This window comes from Astyanax mexicanus, chromosome 24 (genome assembly GCF_023375975.1).
Source record: "Astyanax mexicanus isolate ESR-SI-001 chromosome 24, AstMex3_surface, whole genome shotgun sequence".
Classification (NCBI taxonomy): Eukaryota; Metazoa; Chordata; class Actinopteri; order Characiformes; family Acestrorhamphidae; genus Astyanax; species Astyanax mexicanus.
The window spans coordinates 11,664,899-11,683,416 of NC_064431.1; the positions used below are offsets into that span (position 1 = coordinate 11,664,899).

The 18,518-nt window shown below is 38.2% G+C and overlaps 1 protein-coding gene across 3 annotated transcripts in view; it reads right to left on the minus strand.

The window, feature by feature from the left end:
- Positions 1–18,518, minus strand: part of asic1b (acid-sensing (proton-gated) ion channel 1b) — a 496,417-nt gene that overhangs the window by 143,901 nt on the left and 333,998 nt on the right. For all 3 annotated transcript variants that reach the window (XM_022682367.2, XM_022682368.2, XM_022682366.2), the window contains one exon: positions 3,523–3,673. In XM_022682367.2, coding sequence (XP_022538088.1) covers positions 3,523–3,673 — 151 coding nt within the window. The remainder of the gene's footprint in view (positions 1–3,522; positions 3,674–18,518) is intronic.

Here is an 18,518-nt window from a genome sequence, read left to right on the forward strand (position 1 = left end):
TTGCAGTGTGTCAGTACAGTGTGAGCTCCTATGTTGCAGCGTGTCAGTACAGTGTGAGCTCCTATGTTGCAGCGTGTTAGTGCAGTTTAAGCTCCTATGTCGCAGCGTGTCAGTACAGTATGAGCTCCTATGTTGCAGTGTGTCAGTACAGTGTGAGCTCCTATGTTGCAGTGTGTCAGTACAGTGTGAGCTCCTATGTTGCAGCGTGTCAGTGCAGTTTAAGCTCCTATGTTGCAGTGTGTCAGTACAGTGTGAGCTCCAATGTTGCAGCGTGTCAGTGCAGTGTGAGCTCCTATGTCGCAGCGTTGCAGTGCAGTGTGAGCTCCTATGTCGCAGCGTGTCAGTACAGTGTGAGCTCCTATGTTGCAGTGTGTCAGTACAGTGTGAGCTCCTATGTTGCAGCGTGTCAGTACAGTATGAGCTCCTATGTTGCAGCGTGTCAGTACAGTATGAGCTCCTATGTTGCAGCGTGTCAGTGCAGTTTAAGCTCCTATGTTGCAGTGTGTCAGTACAGTATGAGCTCCTATGTTGCAGCGTGTCAGTACAGTATGAGCTCCTATGTTGCAGCGTGTCAGTACAGTATGAGCTCCTATGTTGCAGCGTGTCAGTGCAGTTTAAGCTCCTATGTCGCAGCGTGTCAGTACAGTATGAGCTCCTATGTTGCAGTGTGTCAGTACAGTGTGAGCTCCTATGTTGCAGCGTGTCAGTACAGTATGAGCACCTATGTTGCAGTGTGTCAGTACAGTATGAGCTCCTATGTTGCAGCGTGTCAGTGCAGTTTAAGCTCCTATGTTGCAGTGTGTCAGTACAGTATGAGCTCCTATGTTGCAGCGTGTCAGTGCAGTTTAAGCTCCTATGTTGCAGCGTGTCAGTACAGTGTGAGCTCCTATGTTGCAGCGTGTAAGTACAGTATGAGCACCTATGTTGCAGTGTGTCAGTACAGTATGAGCTCCTATGTTGCAGTGTGTCAGTACAGTATGAGCTCCTATGTAGCAGCGTGTCAGTGCAGTTTAAGCTCCTATGTTGCAGCGTGTAAGTACAGTATGAGCTCCTATGTTGCAGCGTGTCAGTGCAGTGTGAGCTCCTATGTTGCAGCGTGTCAGTACAATGTGAGCTCCTATGTCACAGCTTGTCATTCCAGTGTGAGCTCCTATGTTGCAGCGTGTCATTACAGTATGAGCTGTAATATTTGATTAACTTACAGGAGAGGGAGAGAGAGAAAAAGAGAGAGGGAGAAAGAGAAAGAGAAAGAGAGAGGGAAAGAGAGAGGGAAAGAGAGGGGGTGGCGCAGCACATTTTGGCTGATTTCTCTTGATTAATTAACAGTAATATGTGGCTATAGTGAGTTTATACCATGGATTTTGCTATATTTGTCCAACCTTATTTATTAAAATGTTTTTTTTTTTTTTAGAAGACAGAGGTTATTCTGCACGCAATGCGCGCGCTGCGCCAAACTCCGCTCTGCGTGCCTGCAGCATTTTAGAGCGCTGGATGAGATTTTAATTTATAAATTTATATATTTAATATTTTTATAAATTTGCCCTGGTGATAAGAAACGAATGCTAACATATAGCTTTATATTTCTGTTTATTTCAAATGTTTTAAGTTTTATATAATTGAATTCTAATTCGAAGTGAATTCTAAAACAGCAGAATGCCTGTCTGCTATATTAAGCTACAGTTATTTAGTCTGTGTACTAAACATAAATATAAATCCTTATAACTGACAGAAATAAATATAACTAATAATAATTTATAGTTACTGTGCAGATTTTTAAGTATATTTTATTTTTATAGTTGATTGCTGAAAGCTGTGGGTGAGATTTACTTTTCTGTGGTAAGGAAGTGATTGTATGGGGTAATTTGTAGCGCAGGGCGCAGGGTGATCATGATTCAGTTTTAGGTGCGCGCCAGTGACAGCTGAATTTCGACGTCCTTTCGGGGGATCAATCACGCAATGCTTTTTTCCACCGCCAAGATAGAAACACGGCAGAAATTTGCCTGAACACGCGTCATTTCCAGACCACCACGCCCATCGGCCTTAATATATTCCAAAAGTCCAACGCTATTTTAAGGATGTGTGCGCAAGGCGTAAAAATAGACTGTTGACGGGGTGTACGATGGCAACACGTCACGCTACACGCCTTGCGCGGGGTGTGCGATAGGGCCCTAAGATTTCCTTGTGAATTAAGCCAAGTGTAAAGTAGAATTTTCAATTAACTGCAATATTAAGTTGGAGAAATGCTGTAATGCGGTGATAGACACACATAAAACTTCTTATAATTACGAGATATGTATTTCATAACTACATATGTCGTTTTAACAACAGCTTTTAACAACTCATAAAAACGAGAGTTTCTGTTATAAGGACATGTTGAGGAATTTTTTTTATCATAAATGGCAGCAACATGCTTCCATAGTTTTACAATAAAATTACCTTAGAAAATATCTGATGCCAGTAGTAAAAGATAACTGTACATAATATTTGATTAGGTGTAGGTTATCTTGAAAGTGAAAATATTACCTGTCAGAAAGTTACAAGTAATTATTATTAGCTGTTGACATTTTCTATTTTAGTTAGCTAAATTTACTTTAGTACTGTAGTACATTGGTGGGCCATTTAGCTACAGGGTGTGTTTGTAATAACTGTATTATTGGTGACAATAACTGACATATTTTTATTAATTTAAAGAATAAACCTTTAAGATAAATAGTACAGTTTTGTATAGGATCATTTTTATAAACGTTTTATATGGAACATTCAAACAGAAGAATCTGTAAATCTTTTGGATTTTTTAAATAATAACAACAACAACAACAACAACAAAAATAAAAATAAAAGCTTCACAGAAGGTAGAAAAAAAACAAGATAAAAAGCTCTAAAGAAAAAAAAGAGTACCGCTGTATCACAATATGGAATTTTAAGCTAATCTAAATAGACACCAATGTACTTAGCTAAGTAATTATAACTAAAAGTTATTTTAGTTATAGTTTGCTTACTCTAGTAGATTTAGTTACCTAATGTAGATAGAGTAGTCAACAGCTAGCTAGCTAATAATAATTATTTGTAATGTTATATTAAAGATGCTTCGTCCAAACTTTCTCTGTCTATGGTGTCCGCTTCACAAACCTGAATACCTGACAGTATGTACAGGTTAATTTTTGGGTGTCTGCTATATTTATTGCCAATACTTCTTTTTTCTACAGGGAATAGACAAGCTACGTGTGTCTTTGTGTCAGCTACAATAAATGTGACTTACTTGTGTAGCTAAATACAGCATTTATTAAAAGGAGTGTTACCTAAAATATTTGGTCTAATATTAAATATTGAATAATTCAAGTCAGTAACTTCACAAAGCAGCAATTATTATCTCCTTATCCCGGGTTTCTCACCTCCTGCACTGCTGCATCTGTTATTGGGCTTTAATTGCATCAACAATTGCATAATTTGCTCATGATTACCCAATGAGCTAATAGAGCTAAATAAGCCCTGTGTTGGCTGTTGTATATATGTGTGTGTTACCTGTCTCTCCCCACACTGGTAGGTACTCATCTTGTTGGATATCCAGCATCAGCTCCAGACCGTTGCCCATGCCTCCCTTCATGGTAACTAGCAGAGGGCGCCCATCCTGACCCGAGTTAAAGGTGTAGCATTTTCCATACCGAGTGAAGATCTGAGGACAGGACAGATGAAAAACAAAGAGTTAAAACTGATGAAGTTTAGAGCTTCAGATACACCCTTTGTCAAAAATAGCAACAACATACTGCACGTAGGCATAAATGTTGACACATTATTCAAACATTTAGTAGTCTGTGTATGACCTTATTGTCATATTTTAAACAATGTTTTCATTTTTGCCGTATGTCTACAGTGTTATTCACGAAAACACAGATCATTTCCATCTTGGTATGGAAACTGGCCATGTTCGATTCTAGCTGTAAAAACGAATACCAGCGTATGCAGTTAGAAATGCAAATGAGAAGGAAGCACTAATAGGAAGAATACAAGAACTGGAACTCCATAAAAATAATTTTAAAATGCAGTGTTTTTTGTAAACATGAGGAATGAATATGCACGTTCTGCCCCGAGCCCGACCCGAAGACTCAATTAAAACCCGACTTTTTTTTTTATTAAGTAGAGCATTAAAACTGAGGGTTTTTTTTAGGGGGGGGGGGGCTGTTTAAATTAGCAAAATCTGTTCAGAATAATGTTGAAGAAGACCTATTATGTAAAAAAAAAACTGTATTAAGAACAGATTTCCAAAAGATTAAAACACCAACAATGGGAAATATGATCCACAAAAATGATGTCTGAATGACCTTCCTCTAATCTAATATAATTTAACATGGTTTAAAAATATAAAATACTTTAACAAACGAACATTTTAATATTTAGCATATAGCCTGTCCAAAAACACAAAAAATGGGTATGCCCTGCACACACATTAAACCAAAATAACAAAAAACAATAATTTATAATTAATAATGAATTAATTTATAAGTAATTAATAATTATTATAATTTATAAATATATAATTAACAATGTTTAAGAATATAAAATACTTTCTGAACAAACTATTTTTTTAAGCATATAGTCTTATTTTATAGCCTTTATTTTAAGCGTATAGCACTCTGCGCTTAACACACTCTACGAAGCCGACACCCGTGTTGTTTCTATCAACAATAACTTGAATTAGCTCCATACCTCTCACTGTCCTTCGCATTGGACCAAATTTAGCTCACATTATGAATGTTTCTCCTCACTTCAGAGGGCTCCATTTTGTTGGCTATTTAGCTACACACAGCTCTGCAAGACAAGTGCGGAGTGGAGAAGCACATGTGTGAGTTCGGGTCGGGAATCGGGTCAGGCTCGGGCTGATAATCTAAACACTACTGCTGTTTAAGCTTTAATGATGCGCTGAAAATCATTGATTTTTATGTTTGCAAATCCTGAAGACATCGCGAATAGAAAGCCTACTGCCTGCTGACCGGCATCGGAAAGCGGAGATGCCTCTGTTTATCAGCCGTAACTATAAAATAAAATAGCCTATACTTAAAATGTGCACAGTAACAATTAGTTACTAGCTATATTTTTTCCGACATTTATAAGGATATATATTTATGCTTACTACACGGACTTACTCCTAGATTAACATAGGAGATGTTTTGCCGTTTGAGGATTAGACAGATACACCTAATGCTTATTCTCACTCATTCTCTCTCACATCGTGAAAGAGCAGTTTAGTGAAAGTGCCACAATAATAAGATAAAAAGATGAAAGGAAAATTTAAACAAATAGAACATTTATTTAAAACAATAAACTTAGGTTCCTTACTGTATTAAATCTTTTTGCAACATAGTGACAGTGCCACAATAATGAATGACTTTTTTTTTTTAGCATGGTTAACTAATCCTGAATTCATTTCTAAAAGGAAGACATTGTTAAAACTGGAAAACACTCATCATTGTAACACAGCCACAAGGTCAAGAGTGGAAAGTTAGATATACAATCCACAGACCACCTCCAAAGAGCTTCAGCATCATCTTGCTGCAGATGGTGTCACTGTGCATCGGTCAACAATACAGCTCACTTTGCAATAGGAGAAGCTGTATGGGAGAGTGATGCGAAAGAAGCCATTTCTGTAAGCACGCCACAAACAGAGTCGCCTGTGGCGTGCTTGCAGAAATGGCTTCTTTCGCATCACTCTCCCATCCAGCTTCTCCTTGCTGCAGCTCTTTGGAGGTGGTCTGTGGATTGTACTTGACTGTTCTCACCATTCTTCTTGTCTGCCTTTCTGATATTTTTCTTGGCCTGCCACTTCTGGACTTAACAAGAACTGTCCCTGTGGTCTTCCATTTCCTTACTTTGTTCCTCACAGTGGAAACTGACAGGTTCAATCTCTGAGACAACTTTTTGTATCCTTCCCCTGAACAACTATGTTGAGCAATCTTTGTTTTTAGATCATGTGAGAGTTGTTTTGATGAGCCCATGATGCCACTCTTCAGAGGAGATTCAAATAGGAGAACAACTTGCAATTGGCCACCTTAAATACCTTTTCTCATGATTGGATACACCTGGCTATGAAGTTCAAAGCTCAATGAGTTTACCAAACCAATTTTGTGCTTCAGTAAGTCAGTAAAAAGTAGTTAGGAGTATTCAAATCAATAAAATGATAAGGGTGCCCATACTTTTGCACCGGTCAAATTTGGTTTAATGCATATTGCACATTTTCTGTTACAAAATGTACAATAAACCTCATTTCAATCCTGAAATATTACTGTGTCCATTATTAGATATATCAAACTGAAATGGCTGTTGCAAACACCCAAATATTTAGAACTAAAAATGTTTAAGATTAATAGGGGTGCCCAAACTTTTTCATATGACTGTAATTATGTACAAAAATTTAAGCTTTTTAACTGTTCCGCAGAGTTCACCTACTTTTGCTCGGAGCTTTTTAACTGTACCGCAGAGTTTACCTCCTGTCGCTCTGAGCTTTTTAACTGTAATGCGGAGCTTTTTAACTGTACCGCGGAGTTCACCTACTGTCGCTCCCGGATGTGGACAGGAACCAGTGGAACTTCCAGTGGTAGTTCTTTGGGCTAGAGATAACTGCTCTAGGGTGATACTTCACTTGGTTTTCTTTCAAAGCGAGTCACAGGAGTCCAGGGTGAGTTCCCAAGCACTTCTTTCATTTATTAGCAGTTCTAAGCACTCAAACATAAACGTAGCTAGCATTCAGAGAACAGAGGGGAGAGCCATGGATGTTAACTAGCCTCGAGGTGGAGAGAGAGAGAGAGACGAAGCAGCAGCCACCTAACCCTAATTTGCTCCTAATCACACACTGCCGCTGCCTCCGCCAAAGTGATCTAAACAAAATATAGTGCGCTTTACATACATTTTTTAAAGGGACATGAACCCCAATCTTGTAACATGCGTAGCTTTTTACCTGTAGCGCGGAGTTCACCTACTGTCGCGCTGAGCTTTTTTTTTTTTTTTTACAGAGACACGCTACGCCGGATTTCCAGTGCGGCGCCGGAACGCTATCACCCCTGATTGTCACTGATTTCCCAGTTCGATTCGATTCGGATTCACAAGGTCACGATTCGATTCAAAATTGATTCATTTAGGGAAATTTCAGTTACAATACAAACTGTAGTTTGAATATGAAATGTATGTAATTATACAAGTAACACTTATACTTCCATTATTAAAATATTAGTGTTTATATTATATAGACTTAAAGGACCACTATGTAACTAATTGTCAGTGGTAAATGACAAAATGATCAGGATGTATTATCAGATATTAAGGAAACATGTTGAGTGAAAGCACTGGCAGCTCTTGTCAGCAGGGATTCAGCAGTACGTTCCTATTTTAAGTTTTCACTCCATCCCGGATTTTGTGTTTGTTTTGTCTTCTGACTCCTCCTGCTGCTCGTTCCACAACACTAACTCCACCCACTGAGGTTGCCAGCCGTAACACTACACTACAGCGATTGGCGCTGCAGCAATGGAGCTAGCAGAGCTGCTTCAGTTAAACCTCAGCTGCTACACACCATAAAAAGCCTCAGCATGTCTCAAAATGCTCAGTGACAAAAGCAGGAACATAACAAGAGTGAATATTGGCAGTGAGTTCGAACGGTGGAGACTTAGAGCTCAAAAAGGCTACAAGACCGACCCAGAGCTGCTACTTTTCTCCTGAACAGGTAAGCTAACTGGCGGGACTCACTCGCCGAGCGCGGGGCTCACTCGCCAAGCGCGGGGCTCACTCGCCGAGCACAGGGAATAGCCTCGCCGAGCGCAGGGCTCACTCGGCAGGCGTGGGGCTCACTCGCCAAGCGCGGGACTCACTCGCCCGAACGCAGGGCTCAGTCGCCGAGCGCGGGGCTCCCGGGTGATAGAAGAGTTTAGAATTGCTGCATTTCTCCTCTCGCTCGTAATCTAAGTTCTCTGCCTCTCCTAGTCTTAACTTTATGTAGATTGTGTAGATTCAGCCTGCTGAATTTGGCAACCCGAGTAACCTTTGTGACTGGGGAGGGGTGGGCGGAGCAGACTACTCTCTGTGGTGATTATACAGGTTTGAAATGGCCACTTTACTGCAGCAGTTTACATGTGGGTAAAACATAACATGGTTCCAGAACATTAATGAGGCTTCTGAAGCCATTGTTTTTAACAACGCTGTATGAACTTTAGTACTGACATTTTAGTTACATTAAACAAATACATAACATGCTTCATAAATTCTTATATATTTGCAAATAAGTGTAAAATTTACCCAGACCCACTAGTTCAGATGAGATAATATAATACGCATAGTGATAATAAAAACACAACAAGCAAAATTAATAATGTAAAGAGAGAAAACTTTATTAAATTCAAAGGAAAAAAAACAGCCAGTCTGGAGCTCTTTTCCCCATTATAAAACCTGCCCTGGTAATCATGTTCATCCCTGGGGACAAAATAATCTGAATTAGTAACAGCGCTTTATAGAGAACACGAAAATACTCTCAGTTACAGGTTAATCTACAGTTATTCTGTCTTCTGTTAAACCTGTTACACTGTACGACCACCTGAAGCTGCTAGCTTATCGGCGGGGGGCAGTTTAGCGCACCAGGCGCATTTGGTGCTCGGAAAACTGGCTAAAGGTGGATTAGCTTAACCTGTGATTTGGCTAACCCGCTAAGCTAACGGTGAATTCAGCCAGTCAGGTCTTACTTTAAATAAAGTACAGGCAAAAACAACACTGGAAAACAACTTAAAACAGTGTTAATGTAATGTAGTAGTTTGATAAACACAGGCAGCAGTGTGTTGAAATACAGAAGAAAATTACTTTTATTTTTACAGAAACTCCCTGGAGTGCGACTCCTGCTGAATCCTCGGGCTCCAGCTTACTCCAGCCAAAGGGTGGTGCTCACTAGGATGCTCTCACGAGATAAAACGCGAGATGTTTAAAATGGGCTATTTCTAAAGACCGATTCATGTTTATATGAATCAATATCAGATCATTCAAATGAAGATTGATTTAAATCGAATAATCGATTTTTTAAACACACCACTGCTGCAGGTTGCTAAAAATCTTATTTATTCTTAATTCATCACTTATATTCAAGCCAGATCAGTCGATCACAAGAATGCCTTCTTCCTTCATAGGGACATTGCACACCTCCGCCCCCTGCTTAACACCTACCAGAGTCCTCACTTTTAATAAGTGTTATGCACACATCACCCCCCCCCCCCCCCCATCCTCCATCAGCTTCACTCTTACCAGTACCTCCTGTATCAAATACAAACTTTCAAAGCCTCTCCCCTCCATACCTCTCTAAGCTCCTTCATCCTTACTGTTCGGCAGATTATTTAGTGCTACAGCACCCAAACCCTGCTCCTTTAAATCTGAACTAAAAACTTTTCTCTTTACTTCTTACTATTCTTCTTACATTCCTCTATATTTAGGATTTAAAATTTTTCAATGTAAAGTGACCTTGGGTTTGTGAAAGGCGCAATATATATATCAGACTTATTATCATTAGCACACAGTAGCAAAGCCCCCCTGACTAGCTGCAAACTTCCCATAGGCCTACAGCTGGTAATTGGGGCCCTTTGGACAGTAATTCACAGATTTCAGTAATTCACAGTGCGTTCAGAAATGGTGATTCTTGTATGTTTAAAATGGAAACAAAGACAACACAATAAATTACAAAGAAATACAGTTCAGTCCACACCCCCTCTCTTTCGCGTTAAAATGGAATATTCCATTCATGCCATGTGGCCATGCCGTGAACCGCTAATGCGGGGAATTAAGGTGAAATTAAGTGTACAAGTGGGTTGTGAGCCAAAACATAAAGCACTTGCTACAAAAAGAAAAAAGGAGAAAAAGACTAAACTAAAAACAGATGCTCTTCCAAAACTGATAAACTTTTTTTATCAATAAAATACTTAAAATATTTAAAATGAATAAAAAACAATCACACAATCAAAAGCTATCTAATAGCCTAGTGCACAGAATAATATCAGTTTGAGTTAGTTTCAGTTTCAAATAATTGAAACAGCTCACCAAAACCTCTACCTATCCTTTATATATGACAATATTTTATTACTTTATAGGTCCTCACTCATCTTAATTTTAGTTGTTATATTATTTTTAGCCTCGCGATGAATTTAGCTCCGTGCTGCGGGAGGGAGGGAGGGAGGGAGGGGGAGAGAGAGAGCGCAGCGCGGCTCATTTTGCCTGATTTATCTTGATTAAATATCAAGAAACATGTGAATTAAATAACTTTTAATACCATATATTTTAATTCACTTGATAGGACCTTATTTATTAAAACGTTTTTTTTTTAATCGCAATGCCGCGCGCACTTTCCTTTTGACTGAGGCGCGCGTTCCTTATGACTGACGCTAAACTGTTTGATCCAGTTGTTATATTATATTATATTAATACTATTTTAAAGTTTTTCGTTTCTATGTTTTGAAATTCGTTAGATTATATTTTTGTCAACATTTTGGGTTTATTTTCGTTTGTTATTTTTCTAATAATAATAGAATTTACATAATTTATTTTCAAAGTACCGTGCCCAACACTGGCTGACAATGAGCGAGTTTCCTGGCACAACCAGCATAAATGACATGAAATGTTCAAAATTAATACAGACATGTAGAAAAACGAAGACGAAGACAAGCTGTAACCTAGATATAAATAATAATAGGATAATAATAATAGAACAATAATAGAATAATAATAAATAATAGAATAATATGCCAATTAGGCATATTTGTAGCAGTAGGGTATTTTAATTTTCATCCCTGACTCTAATTCATTTAAGTTATATACCTGATTTGATCTTTTTTTGTACAATCCCTGCTAAAGTTTTAGGTGAAGGAGACCTAAAGTTTCTGGAAAAAAAACAGTGGGTGTGGCATCGTGATGGTTACCATCCATCACGATGTTGGGTCATAAATGAGGATGGACGATGATATCATCCATCGGCACAACCCTATTTCTGGCATATTAATGTTGATGGGCCCCCTAGCTAAATTCGCCTTGAGCCCCCAAATTGCTAAGTCCGCCACTGCCTGAAATAAAGAAACAAAACAACTTGAAAAAAACATGAGAAAGACATTGAAAAACACCCCACGATATTAGGTTGCTTAGAAACAAAACAAAAAAGATGTAAAATAACACCAAGCAAAAATGCTAGAGCCAAAAAACACAGCCTTTTTTCATTTGACCTCAGGAGGCTGACTTTACCAGTAGGAAAATACACCATACAAAAGACATCGTTCATAATCTGAATTTTTAGCATTTCTGAAATAATGCTAAAGTTTGAGACTGTGTGTACATGTCTGTCTAGAAGGGGTGTAAGAAAATATTGATATATCAAAGTATCAAGTATCATAATATTTAGTTTAGCAATACTGTATTATTCTCAAACACACAGCATTGATTTTTAATGATTAGTGTATGTTTTAAAGGAACAATCAATAATACATATTAAAGAGTGGGTGAAATGGTGAACTGGAGAGAGTTTTCTGCACCAAACGCTTCTTTTAAGTTGCGAAGCTCACTGACCCCGTTTTTTTAGTGTACTGTCACTTTGTGTCTAAGTTTTTTTAGTTCCGAGTTGCCTTTATTTTGGTCTAATGGCACTGCCAGCTGACTGTGGAATATTCAGTAGTGAAAAAAATTCTGAACTTTGGATGGGTTAGTGAATACATTTGGTAATATAGTGTATTTTCACAGGCCCAAAGACAAAGCCTTGTGGGACTCCATACTATATGCAAACGTTATACAACAATTCAATAATTTCTATTGTTTTTTGTGATGGGATTAGTAATTGAATAGTAAAACTGTCAAAAATAATCAATAAAATGAAAATCAGAATAAGCATTTCTGAAATGATTATGAAGTTCAAAACAGAGGCCCCAATTCTTACAGTTTTTTTTTGTGATGGGATTAATGATTGCAAAGAAAATCCCACCATATGTTAACCCAAATGGCTACCCAATATTTGTACTGTTTTTTTTAATTAAACATAAAATATCCATCTTTCATAATCAACATTGCCATTTCTGAAATACTGCTGAGACTTCCCAGACCTCAAAACAGAGCTTGTGGGGCTGCATAGCATGTTATGTTGTTATTTCTTTTAAGCCTGTATGATGCGGCTCATTCATTAATCACAGAGGAGCCATTACAGATAAACTGCAGAGTTGGGTTTCAGTGTTTCAGATGACTGGAATTGAACTAATGCACATATAATCAGATCAGCTTTGGGAGGAAATGGGAGAGATGAGGTCGGCACATATAAACATGTCTCCACTGTGCTGGAGGACTGAAAGATGCTTTAAGAAGAAGAATGTCATTTTGTTACATTTATTGTTCAACCACTGCTTCATTGCATAGTACCCACAATAGAACACTCAATACATTAAAGCATTAAATCTCATTTTTAATTCATTTGGAATCAATTACTCTTAGAAGAGTCATAACAAAGAGCCTACCAAAGGTTCTTTAACCCTTTAGACCTTACATATAAATAAGCCTGCACTTCATTTATTCTTTATTTTAATTATATAACTTTACAGGTACTAAAAGAACTAACAGGAACTTCACAGAACTCAGCATGCAGGATGTAGAACATTAGATTATTAACATAGCAAAAAAATCCTTTTTTTATCAGCCCTAAAAAAACTCAAAGGAAATCAGCACTTCCAGAAATACTCTACCAACACTAATGACACCAACCATTGAGCCCTTCCAAATAATAACCGTATATATCAACAGTTTTTTCTCCTTTTTCAGAAATCAGCTCTTTTCTTTATAAGTTGTTTTATTTTCTTTGTCTTAAAAAAAATCACTGTTTGTCTTGATTAAGACAATTACACAGAGGACCTTGTATCTGGAACTGTCTATCACTCCAGGAACAACTGGATTTCCTATTAAAAATAAACTAGAATCCACTTTCTGTCACAAACATCATATTCTAAATGAATTTCTATATGTCAAAGTGCCTATTGCCTACTTTTCCTGAACTGTTTCATTTAGTTTCCTAACGATGGAGCAGACGGGAGGCGGATGTAAAAACGGGTAAGACAGACTTTAATACGTAAATAAACGTATATAATAATAACAAAAATAGACAGGAAGGCTAATAAAACAAACTAGGAGAACAACAAGGAGCTAAACTAAACAGATAAAAAACAAACAGGGCTAGGGATATATACAAGGGATAAATATTTAAATAAACAAGGAACTAGAACAAACAAGAGAATAAACAGGGAATATAAACTTAACACAGAACTAAGGAACGTGGAAATAAACTGGCAAAAAACGTGGCAAGACAAACGACAGTGGAAGGTGCAAAGACCGACAGCAAACATAGACTAACAGGTAATATTTATACTTACATGAAACCTGGGGAAAGGGCGGAGCTACAAATTACCGACACGTGACGGAAAAATACTGGGGAAACACACTAGGAAACGCTGAAACGTAGGGGAACAGAGCGAGGTCGTGACACCTATATTTACATACTCGCTATATTAGATATATTGTGTTTGAATGATAATACTTATAAATATTATAAATATATAAAAAAAAATACAATAAAAATATAATTCTAGAAACTTTCATTTTTATGTGGTATTGTATATTTTCTCAGGACTAACTCTCCAGACCTCTCCAGACCAGGCTCATGTTTGCAAACAAAGCAGTGAAATTCGATGTTCTGTGTCTGACAGGAACCTGGATTAGGCCAAATGAATATGTAGCATTAAATGAAGCCACCCCTGCAGGCTATAATTATATACACAATCCGAGATTGTCCGGTAGAGGAGGTGGGGTCTGCATACTTTTCCAAAGTACCTTAGTTAGCAATCAGAAACACTATGATAATTTTACTTCTTTTGAGCTTCTTTACACCAGTATAATTAATCCAGTTACAAAAAAGAATGCATTTTCTTTAATTAACATCTACAGACCACCAGGGCCCTATTTAGAAATTTTAAAAGAATTTAGTGATTTTGGCACAGACTTAGCAGTAAGTAATGATAAAGTGATTATAGTTGGAGACTTCAACATTCATTTCGAAAAATTGGATGATCCATTAAAAAAGGCATTCACATCGATTTTAGACTCAGTTGGTATTATTCAAAATATAACAGGACCTACTCATTACTGTAATCATACTCTGGATTTAGTTTTGACCCTGGGTGTGAGCATAGATAACCCGAATATTCGTTCTCAAACCTCCGCAATTTCAGATCATTACCTTATTTCATTTAAATTACATCTCAGTCATAATATATGTACATCCCCTAGCTACTCTGTAAAACGTTCAATTACGCCTTTTACAGCCCAACAATTTACAGGTAAGCTTCCAGACTTATCAACTCTAATATATTCTCCTATAGACCCAGTAGAACTAGACAAACTAACCGAAAGTTTAGAAAATACCTTTCGCTCTACCTTAGATGTTGTAGCACCCCTTAAACATAAAATAGAGAGACAGAAAAAGCCCGCACCGTGGTACAATGATCAAACTCGTAACTTAAAGCAGTTAGTATGAAATTTTGAGCGTAAATATCGATCAACTAAACTGGAAGTGTTTCACTCTGCGTGGAAAGACAGTCTTGTAAAATATAGGCTCAGCGTATCTGGCCTCACAGATCGAGATAAATAAAAATAATCCTAGAGTTCTCTTTAGTGTTATTTCCAAATTAACTAAAAGCCAGGCAGGTACTGAACCTCAGATTCCAGCCACGATTTTATGGACTTCTTCAATAGTAAAATTGAAAACATTCGGGATAAAATTAAACAGATAAATATTACATCCTCTCTGTCATCTGGTCTGGCTGATCTAGAACAAAACCCTGTTACTGAAGTTAGGTTGGAAGTCTTTAACCCACTTCCACAGCTAGAACTAGAGAAAATTATCTCCTCTTCAAACAGCACAACCTGCATACTTGATGCTGTTCCCACAAAATTACTAAAACAGGTACTGCCAGATATAATTAAACCTCTGTTAATGATAGTAAACACATCACCCTAGGCCATGTACCCAAAGCCTTTAAAACAGCTGTAATTAAACCTCTGATCAAGAAACCAAATCTTGATCCTACTGTACTGTCTAACTATAGACCTATTTCAAACTTACCATTTATTTCTAAGATTTTAGAAAAAGCTGTAGCCCAACAACTTTGCTCTTACCTGCAAAGAAACCAAATCTATGAAAAATTTCAATCTGGATTTAGGCCTTATCATAGCACTGAGACAGCTTTAGTTAGAATAACAAATGATCTACTTATAGCCGCCGACCAAGGTTGTGTTTCCCCACTCGTACTTCTCGATCTGAGCGCAGCCTTTGATACAATAGATCATACTATCCTTTTAGAAAGACTAGAGAACATGGTCGGTGTAACCGGAACTGCCTTATCATGGTTTAAATCGTACTTAACCGATCGCTATCAGTTTGTGAGGTTAAATGATATGTCTTCCAGTTATACCAAGGTAAGATATGGAATTCCACAAGGCTCTATATTAGGACCGTTATTATTTACATTATATATGCTCCCACTGGGCAAAGTTATTAGAAAACATGATGTGAATTTTCATTGTTATGCGGATGACACGCAGCTCTTCATATCAGCCAAACCTGATGACAGAGTGAGATTAAAGAAAATCGAGGATTGTGTAGAAGATGTAAAATCATGGATGTCGCACAACTTCCTCCTATTAAATAGTGATAAAACAGAAGTTCTCCTATTAGGCCCCAAAGCTGCTAGAAATAAATTATCAGACTTAATGCTAAATCTGGCTGACTTCTCAGCCACCCCTGGTTCAGCAGCTAAAAACCTTGGAGTTATCATAGATTCAGTTCTAGCATTCGATAAACACATATCTAATGTTACTAGAACAGCTTTTCTACACCTCCGTAACATCGCCAAGCTAAGAAATGCCCTATCACTGCATGACGCAGAAAAATTAGTACATGCCTTTATTACCTCAAGGCTAGATTATTGTAATGCGCTACTGTCTGAATGTTACTGCAGTAACTTAAATAAACTTCAGCTAGTCCTATCAGCACTGCATTGGCTTCCAGTCAAATTCCGCATAGACTATAAAATTCTCCTGTAAATGTATAAAGCCCTACATGGGCTCGCTCCTGAGTATTTACAAGACCTCATCTCCTGTTATGAACCACCGCGATTACTTCGATCACAGGGTGCTGGTTTATTAGTAGTTCCTAAAATTCAGAGGAGCTCTGCAGGAGGAAGAGCTTTCTCTTATAAAGCGCCTCAACTCTGGAATAATCTCCCCGAATATGTTCGGGACTCAGACACAGTCTCAATCTTTAAGTCTAGACTGAAAACTTACTTGTTTAGTTTAGCTTTTGGTAATTAATGTTTTTCCCTTTAGATAAGGCTGCAGATTCAGGGGTTCATGGACAGAGGAAATTGTGGTAAACTGAGATGCTGGTGCTGCTGTTCTCCCACTGCACACGGTCACTCAGGTTTGTGGACGGTGGAGTGGGTGGATGCTGGTGTTTCAGGGTGCCTCCATGTCTATGTTACCTTCTGGCTCTCTGCCTTTAGTTAGGCTGTTTTATTTAGATCTGCCGGAGTCATTTGCCACACTCTGATAATGTTTTATATTCTCTCTTTTACATAAATCCAGTCAAAACTAATTCCATCTCTCTGCCTTCCTCCGAGTTACTGACTGCCCACCTGTCTGACCCGATACCGAGGGATGTTGGACCCTCAGGCTCTCATGTCCTATGTCTGGCCAGACTGGAAGTTTCTGAAGTCAGCTCTTCTCCATCCACCACAGATCAGCTGCTCATCATCCATCTTACTCTATAAGCCATTAGTGGAGCTGCTATACACCTGAATATATAAAACCTGTGGATGTATGAAAGACTTTTTAAAATTAATTTAAAAGCCATTTGACCAGTGGTAGGATGGTCCCCCCTTTAATGTGAGTCTTGGTCCTCCCAAGGTTTCTTCCTCCTCTTGCAGCTCTGAGGGAGTTTTTCCTTGCCTCCGCGCTCACTGGGGGTTCTGTATTATGTATTTTCTATGTTTAATGTTTTGCCTGATTCTTTGTCCTGTAATCATGTTTCTGTAAAGCTGCTTTGTGCCAACACCAGTTGTAAAAAGCGATATACAAATAAATTTGATTTGATTTGATTTGATAACGAAGATTCCCTGTTGACTTTCATTGAAATTCAAATGGCACTAAGCACTTTTTCTTCTCCAGCCAAATTACGTTTTTATACCACTGTGTCAAGCTCAAGTTATCTCCTCTTTAGTCATGGTAATTTACACTCCGCCGAGTCAGGAATAATAAGAACTGCTCCCACACAATTATGATAGGGTCTGAAAGCATGTTCACTTCACAGTTCGGCCAAGTCTCCAGGTTTACTCTCAAGCCTGCCAAGCTAAATTTTCCAAAGTTGGGTTATTTGAAAGCTCCGATATGGCCTGGTCTTAATTATACAATGAAAAGCCAAGGTACTTCAAGTCAAATCAAGCAGAAGAATGATAGCCATTTGGAGAAATAATTCCCCATCGGTCAGAGCTTTGTATTTTATTGACGTGATCTGACCAAGCAGCCATGTTGAGGCTGAACAGAAACCAGGCAAAAATGCAAAGGGGCCTGTTACACATATATCATGGTTTCTCCAATTGATGCGAAGTAAAGGTGAGGAATTTGAAAGCTAAACCCATGAAGTATCATATCTTTCAGTGTGATCCAAAATTAAATAGCTGGTATAAAGGTGTCATGAACCACAATCAAAGACCAAAGACCACCATGGTTTGGACCCAGCAGAAGAGGTGATTTTGGTCTGGATTAACTGAAACGTAATCCAGTTTGAGAAAGTTGAGGAAGAATATAATATCGTCACGCATTAAACAATAGACAAAGAAAAAGTACTGGTGATGTGCAAAAATCTGACTCCAGTTAGCCTGCAGGTCCATCACTCAGCAATATGGGTACAACAGATTACACTGGTGATTTCTGTACCTTCTGTAACTGTAGTAAACACAGACAAAAATGAATATGAGGAGAATCTCTAATGCTTATTCTGTTGTGGGACGCATCTGCACTCAACGGAAGTCTGATTTCGACAGGGAGGCCAAATGCGGCACAACACCTGCTATTCTACAAACCAATCAGTGGGAGTATATAGGGAGACTGCCCACATAGGTGATGACTACAGGAGGTAGTAAGGTTCTTTAGTGCTCTCAGTGATTAAACTGCAGAGTGAAACTAATAAAACCAACAGGACTAAATGTATTCAGTGTTTACAATGTAACAAACAGATGAACTATGGTTAAGACTCTGGATCACCTTTTAGAAACATTTGTGACTGTTGGGTTTATCATATCCCACAGGGTTCTCTGTGGGAAAGATAACAGACACTCCAAACACGACTTCAGAGGCTTTAAATGTGACGGAGGAGTTAGTGGAGTATGAGCTGGAGAAATGCCTGTCGGATGGTGGGCGGGCGTGCTGGCGGG